Source organism: Orycteropus afer, unplaced genomic scaffold, assembly GCF_000298275.1.
Source record: "Orycteropus afer afer isolate SDZICR_OR568_19922 unplaced genomic scaffold, OryAfe1.0 scaffold00376, whole genome shotgun sequence".
Lineage (NCBI taxonomy): Eukaryota > Metazoa > Chordata > Mammalia > Tubulidentata > Orycteropodidae > Orycteropus > Orycteropus afer.
This window is the reverse complement of record NW_006921963.1, coordinates 2,162,877-2,170,483: the sequence shown is the minus strand read 5'-3', so window position 1 is coordinate 2,170,483 and position 7,607 is coordinate 2,162,877. Positions and strand designations below refer to the sequence as shown.

At 40.8% G+C, this 7,607-nt stretch overlaps 1 protein-coding gene across 1 annotated transcript in view; it reads left to right on the top strand.

The window, feature by feature from the left end:
- Nucleotides 1-3,113, top strand: part of POLR3E (RNA polymerase III subunit E) — a 46,357-nt gene extending 43,244 nt beyond the window's left edge. The window contains exons 19-20 of the mRNA XM_007953180.2: nucleotides 2,131-2,256; nucleotides 3,057-3,113. Of these exons, the coding sequence (XP_007951371.1) occupies nucleotides 2,131-2,256; nucleotides 3,057-3,113 (183 nt within the window). The remainder of the gene's footprint in view (nucleotides 1-2,130; nucleotides 2,257-3,056) is intronic.
- The last annotated feature ends 4,494 nt before the right edge of the window (nucleotides 3,114-7,607 follow it).

Sequence of the window (7,607 nt, the reverse complement as noted above, 5' to 3'; positions counted from 1 at the left end):
CAATTGAGCTTGATGTCCCCTGTGACTATGGTCCTGAGCTCACAGGTTCAACTACTTGCTCCCTCTGGGTAGCTGCCTGTGACCAAGAAGTGACTACAACCTTGTCCCTTGTCAGCTCCACTATACACCTGGGAATTCTTACAGAACATACAAATAACACTTGTAAAACCACTGTCTGCCAACCCTATACATGGTCTTGAGTAACTCCCCGCTACATAGACATACCTAATAGTTCAGCCTGTTCACCCCTCTATCCACCCATATACCCATGTTTGCCTTCACTGACAACACGGTACTGTGTGTGCCAAAGGGTTCATGTTTGTTGTTTGCACCTCCCATGTACTATGTCTTCCTCTTCCTCAATGCCACCATTCCTTTAACTGCTTTTTTGAAAATACAAAATGTGTTTATACAGCTACTTTATGTATCGGTTTGACATTATGCATGGCCTTCTGTGGTGGTTGGCAAGGATTTAGCTCTCAGTTGTGTTGGGAGAAGGCACCCCGATGGCACAGTAGTTAATGCTGTGAAGTTGAACCTGCCAGCTGCTCCACAGGAGGAGGAGTGGCCATCTGCCTCTGCAGCCTTGGAAATCCTGTGGGACACTAATGCCCCATTCTGTAGGGTCACTACTGTAAGTTTGAATTGACTTGGCAGCAGTGAGTTTGTTTTGGGGGGTTTATGTTGGAAGAATGTAAAGAGGGGTGGGATGTGTTATCCTTACTTTTAGTAGTGTAGTGCCTAAGGCACTTGACTGCTAACCAGAAGGCTGGCGGTTCAAACCGACCAGTCTCTCCTCAGAAGGAAGGTTGGGCAATCTACTTCCATAGTGATACTGCCTCGGAATCCCAAGGAGGGGTCGCTATGAGTCGGGTCCGACTCGACGGCACATAACAACAACAGCAACAACAACAGTGTGGATCAAGGAGCTCTGGTGGTGTAGTGCCTAAGGCATCTGACTGCTAACCAGAAGGCTGGCGGTTCAAACCCACCAGCCACTCCTCAGAAGGAAGGTTGGGCAATCTACTTCCATAGTCATACTGCCTCGGAATCCCAAGGAGGGGTCGCTATGAGTTGGGTCTGACTCGACGGCACATAACAACAACAGCCCTGTTGATAGTGTCATGACTGGAAATCTGTTGAAGAACCAACTGTTAATAGCACTTGCTCTCTGAATACACAGTGGCTTCTCTCCTGAGGCTGAGGCCCTGGCAGGCTCTCCCACCCCACCTTTGCCCGTGTGGACGGGCTCCCCCGTGACTGCCTCGCTGCGACGCGTGTCTCCTTCTGGCTTTGCTTTATCTCGTCAGGGAGCAGGGGAGTTGTCGGCATTCTTCCGTGTCTGAAATTGGCTTTTTTTTTTTCCCCTCAGATATTATTGTTTGGGACTTGAATTTCAGGGGGCAAATCATTTTCCCTCCGATTTTAAGGAATTTCTCTGTTGGAGTCACACCTTCAGAGTTGTTTAAATTTATGACATTTTGTTTCTTAATATTTTAAATCTGACTCATAGCCTTTTCTTCTTCCCCCTCAGATTGCCCTGTTTGGGGTCATTATTAAACTAGACACTCTGGGCGTTTTCTTTTGTTTCCCCTCTTTTGGAATTTTTACATCAGGTGCTGGATACGCTAGACCAGTCCTTTCTCCCTCGTTTTAACACCTTTTTGCCCGTTGGGGAGATGTCAGCCATCTTCCAGCCGGTCTGCTTTTTCCCTGGGGAAGCATCCTGTCTCATGGCTGCAGCGTCATGGTTGTGTGTCACGGCTTTAAACCCATTGTGACACTCCTCATCCCTCGCCCTATCTTCACTTACTATTGTTGTTAAAAATGCGTATAACACTTGCCAGTTGGACATTTTTCATGCACTTTTGGTTATGTTTACCTCAACCTACTAAAGCAGCATCACGTCAGTGTTCAGCCTCTGGTGCCCTTTCACCCCTATACGTCATTTTACTGAGGTCTGGAGAGAGGTGATGAGTTGGCCGCACTTGTTCAGGTTCATCCAGAGTTCCTCGGCAAAGACTTTCATCACAGACCGATTGTGGGGTTAGGCCCAAGCTTTGCATTTCTTGTATGGGGATGTTTCTCTCTCAGATGACTCCCCAAAATAACATGTTTTTGCTACTAAAGCATCGACAGGTTTTGCTTGAAATTTTTTCCAAAAATTACCGGGTGCGCCGGAACATGATCCAGTCTCGGTTGACTCAAGAGTGTGGAGAAGATCTAAGTAAACAGGAAGTGGATAAAGTGCTAAAGGTACCTCTGTTTTGTGCATCATCATATCCAGAGGCTTCTGGGCTTCTCTATTTAGAACAAATGAGTTAAAAGGATCCTAGTCTGGTGCCTTCCTGCAGCCAATTGTGTCTCCAACAGCTGACAGTCATTGTTGGCATTGGGGTGGTGGCATGTGGAAGACAGAGGCCCTATCTTCAAACAGTCTAGTCTGATGGGTCTTCTTCATCCTTTAAAGAATCAGCCTGGCCTAGATGAGAGTCCTGACTCCACTTCACCTTCACATGATTCTTGCCAGAGCTATGTACTAACACTTACTAACTTTGAATAGAATCAAATTTTAAATTTAGTTTAAAAAGGACTAACACTTGTCTTATACATGAAAGTACATAATAAGTGTACTGCCCATGATGCTTGATGAACAGACTGATACACATACCATATTTTTAGAAAGATGGGAACAGAGATTTTTGATGAATATCTTCAAATTTTGACCTGTTTATTTTAAATATCCAAGGTGATTCACATTTGCCGGTTCAAGATTTTGCATGCACTTTTGATTGCACTTTGGTTAATATTATTCATATTTTGTTTACAAAAAGCATGTTCTTTTACAATCCCTCACTCTTAAAATATCCTGGCCCCGAAAAACAGAAGGGACTATACACCACAGCATCATGTTTGGACCAGTCTTCATCTCCTGCTTGTGTTCTGTTCGTCATTGACCCCATCCATAATCATAATTCAGGGTTTCATACTCTGGAGAGAATGCAGTAACTACAGTTCCTGCTGAAATATGCCCTTATGTTTTTCTCTCTTCACAGGACTGCTGTGTAAGCTATGGTGGCATGTGGTACCTTAAAGGGACAGTGCAGTCTTGACAGTAGTAGTGAACCACTGAGCCCCATGAATCCAAGCCCAAGGAAGGACAGCAGAGCCGGCAGAGGGAGAAGGAGAGTCTCAACTTGCTTCAGGAAACACTGAGCAAGAGGAGCTGACCGACCACCGCGTGGCCTGGGGCACTGCATTATCCAGTGGACAGAGGTGACGGTTCTCAGCGGGTAGCAGGGTCAGCTTACGTTTGTTCACTCCCAGAAGAGACCACCGGGACCTTCTTTGCAGTACAGTTTGAAATTCCTGATGTATTTTGCTTATTATTTGGTTTCATTCTCATAATAAAGAGAGTGTACATTGACACAGGCAGGATGATGAAAATCATGGTTTAATATCGTCCTTTTTAAACTTCATGCCAACAAGGTCTAAGTTATGTTTACAAGATGAAGAAAATCTCAAAGTTTTTAATATTTAAAATACCTAGAAGCCAGTGTCTAGTTCTGGATTATCTATCTGCTAAGACGTCTGCCAATTCCATTCAACAAACCAAGTTCAGTTGTTTTATTGTTGGGTTTCTGCAACCACTTTACCTTTTAAAAATCAACCTGCTTTATGTAGCAGTCTCAACTGTTTACATGAACCATAGCAAAAAACTTAGAATCAAATCCATTTATTCTTGATGTTTGCATAAGGTTGCAAACAAAACGAGGTAAGTATGGAACAATGTATAAGCGAGGTTATCACACTTTGATGTAAAAATTTCTATTTTGTGTATTTTTAAAATAAATGCTAACACTAAACTGGCATCATGGTGGTGCTGCTGTCTTCGCATGGCCTTGAAATAGTTATATGTCTGTGGTCTCAAAGCAGTAAATGTACCTCAGAGGAAAGGCAGCTAGGAAGGAGATCGAGAACTCTGAAGGAATGCTGTCTAGCAAAAATATTATATGAGTCAGATGGAATTTTTACATTTTTAGTAGGCACATTAAAGTATTTTAAAACATAAGATAAATTTTAATAAATTTTATTTAACATAATATATCCAAGGGAGCTCTGGTAGCATAGTGACTAAGGCACTTGACTGCTAACCAGAAGGCTGGTGGTTCAAACCCACCAGCCACTCCTCGGAAGGAAGATGGGGCAATCTACTTCCATAGTGATACTGCCTCGGAAACCCAAGGAGGGGTCGCTATGAGTCTAGTCCGACTTGATGGCACATAACAACAACAAATATATCCAAAATACCATTTGAACATGTAATTAAAAAAACCTGATGTTCTGGGGGTAAGAGGTTACCAAGTCTTCAAAATTTAGTTTATATTTCACACTTATACAATATTAATTTGGACTACTATAATTTAAGTGCTCAGTTGCCACATGTAGTTAGTGGCTACCTCTGTTGGATAGAGTGGCCCTAGAAGATTATGAGAAAATAAAGTCAGTTGGGTTGGGCAAAATGTGAATTTTGTAATACAAGATGTTTGTCATAATCTCTTTTGTGCAGTACAACTTGACTGAAAGTCAAGATGGTGATCATCCCTGTCCCCAGCCCAAAATAAAAATCTGTTACTTTAGCTATGCGTTAATAAACAATGATCAGGGATATACTTTGCCAAATAAGTATCTGATGACAGTGTAACAGGTTGACTGTATGTTTTGCTCTTGGTTCTGTTAACATACATGAGCCTGAAAAGAGTAAAAAAAATTACCAAAAGTGACCTGGAGTATGTCTCAGCTATTGCATACTGATGTTCTTTTCTTCTTTGAAAGGGGAAATTCCTTGTGGTGGTGTAGCATTAGTGAAGACTAGCACTAACATATACCAGAATGTATGGAGTATAGTATGTTAGTGTTAGTGGGGAAATCACAGACTTGAACAATTACATTGATAAACAAAAAGAAACAAACACTGAATTCAAATACTGAGAAAATAAACGTAAGGAATACAGGAAGAAATAACTGTTCAATAAAAGCAGAAATTAACAAGGTAACAATTGAAATAAAGTGAAACCAAAGTTATTTGGTTAACTAATTAGTCAATAGCTAATCACTTAAGGAAAAAGATGCAAGCCTGAATAGACACATCAAGACAGGAGAACTTACAGAGGAATTAGGTGATTGGGAAGGAAGATGTGAATTACTATGCCATGGAGGATAAATGTAAACAAAAAATTCACATCAAGATACTCTAATGAAATGGTCAAAACCTAGCGAGTTTTAAAAGTAGGAGAAAAGCAGCCCGTCACGTGCAGGATAGCCTCTGAGGTCAGGAGGCAACAGGATGGCATATCATCTAAAGTGCTGAATTCTTGGCAGAATGGATTCTAGCAAAACTATCCTTCAAGAATAAAGGGGAAATTAAGACATTACCAGATAAACAAAAGCTGAGGGAGTTCATTACCAGCAGACCTGTCCTGCAGGAAATGCTAAAGGGAGTTCTTTAGACTGAAGTGAAAGGTCCATAGGCATTACGCAAAAGGTGGTTTCATAAGTGAATGTAAAAACCAGTATTACTGTACTTTTGGTTTGGTTTTTGTTACATTTTATATGAATCAAAAGGTAAATGCATAAAACAATATTTATAAATCTATGTCAGTGGGCATACCTTGTAATCTTTGACAGTATAAAAGGGGAGGGATAGATGAAGATGTACAGGAAGAGTTTGTAGATCATTGAAATAAAATCTGCTGCCATCAAGTCAATTCCAACTCACAGCAGCCCTGTAGGACAGAGTAGAACTGCCCAATAGGATTTCCAAGGCTGTCAGTCTTTGTGGAAGCAGACTCCCTCATCCTTCTCCCACAGAGCAGTTGGTGGGTTCAAACTGCCAGCCTTTCAGTTAGCAACCGCATGCCTCACCCACTGCCCCACCAGAGCTCTTACCACTGAAACTAAGTTGGTGTTATTCAAACTAGATTGTAATTTGTAATCTCTAAGGGAACCACTAAGAAAATAAAAACAATAGAAAAGGAAAGGGCCCCAAAAGATGACACTACAAAAAAACCAATGAAATACAATACAAGGCAGTAAAAGGAACAGAAGGCACAGAAAACAGCTAAATGGCCCAGAGCGATTGAAAATAGAAGGTGGGAAAGACACTCCATGCAAAGGGTAGCCAAGGGTAGTGGTGGCTATACTGTCAGGCAAAATAGAAAGTCTTAAGACACAAAAAGGACATGTATTGATAAAAGGTTTAATAGGGCAAGAAGATAAAAGTTACACGCATCTAACACAGGGCTGCAAGATACATGAAGCAACCGTTGACAGAACTGAAGGGAGAAATACACAGTTCTACAGTTATAATTGGAGGCTTCAATATCCCATTTTCAATAATGGGTATAATAACATCCAGTAAAGAAAAGAAGATCAGAAAGGAAGTGGAGGACTTGAATCCCACTGTAAACCATCTAGACCTAACAAACATACACATACTCCAGCTGCAAAAATATACCACCTTCTCTAGGTCACAGAGATTAGTTCCCAGAATAGACCAGGTCATGAAAAGTCTCAATAAATTTAAAATGACTGAAATACGTACAGAGCTGCTCCAACCACAGAGAAATGAAACTAGAAATCAATAACAGAAGGAAAATGGATTTTCACAAATAAATGGAAAACACCATCACCATAAATTGGGAAACAAGTAGAGAAACTCTTTCTTTGCAGATGACAAGATCTTATATGTAGAAAGCCCTAAAGAATCAAAAACTTGACAGCACTAATAAATGAATTCAACAAAGCTGCAAGTTAAAAGTCAACACACAGAAATGAGTTTTATATCTATACACTAATGAACAAGCTGAAAAGGAAATTAAGAAACCAATTCCACTTAGAATAGCACCAAAAATAATACTTAGGAATAACTTCAACCAGAGAAGTAAAAGACTTGTACAATGAAAACTACAGAATGTTGCTAAGTGCAGCAGTTCCTGAATTACAAGGAACGGCTCTTCGTGATCATCATTGTATCTGGGACATTGCATCTTCTTGAGAGGAAGTTACAGGGAAATAACATGCAGGGGATATGGAAAGATTGCTGAGTTACGTGAACGTGCTCCAAACATTTGATCAAGATAATATACACATGGAAGAGATGAGTGGAAAAACTCCACATGGCAAGAACACTGAATTTAGAGCTTTCTACCACTGACGTGAAATAGCTCACCGGTCATGGAGAAGGGGAACTGGCAGATCGAGAGACTTCATGGATTTTGAAGAGGAAAGAAATGAGTAAGAGGAAGGAGAGAATTTGTCAAAAATGCTTATAATGAAAGGATTAGCTGGACTTTTTTCTAAATTAAGGGATTTTAGTTGAAAACATGGACCCAAATGCCAATTACTTTGCTAGTGTCCACAGGCAGATAAGGAAAGCCGTGAGATGTCACGGCAAAATAACATGAAGGACTAAACAGACAACTAATTTTTTGACTAAAAACACTATCTCCATCCCAGGGAATCCAGGTGATCCAGTGTCTAGCACAAGGGGTGTTATGATTGCAACTGACAAAACGTAACATCCAACTCTTTTTTTTTTTTTTTTT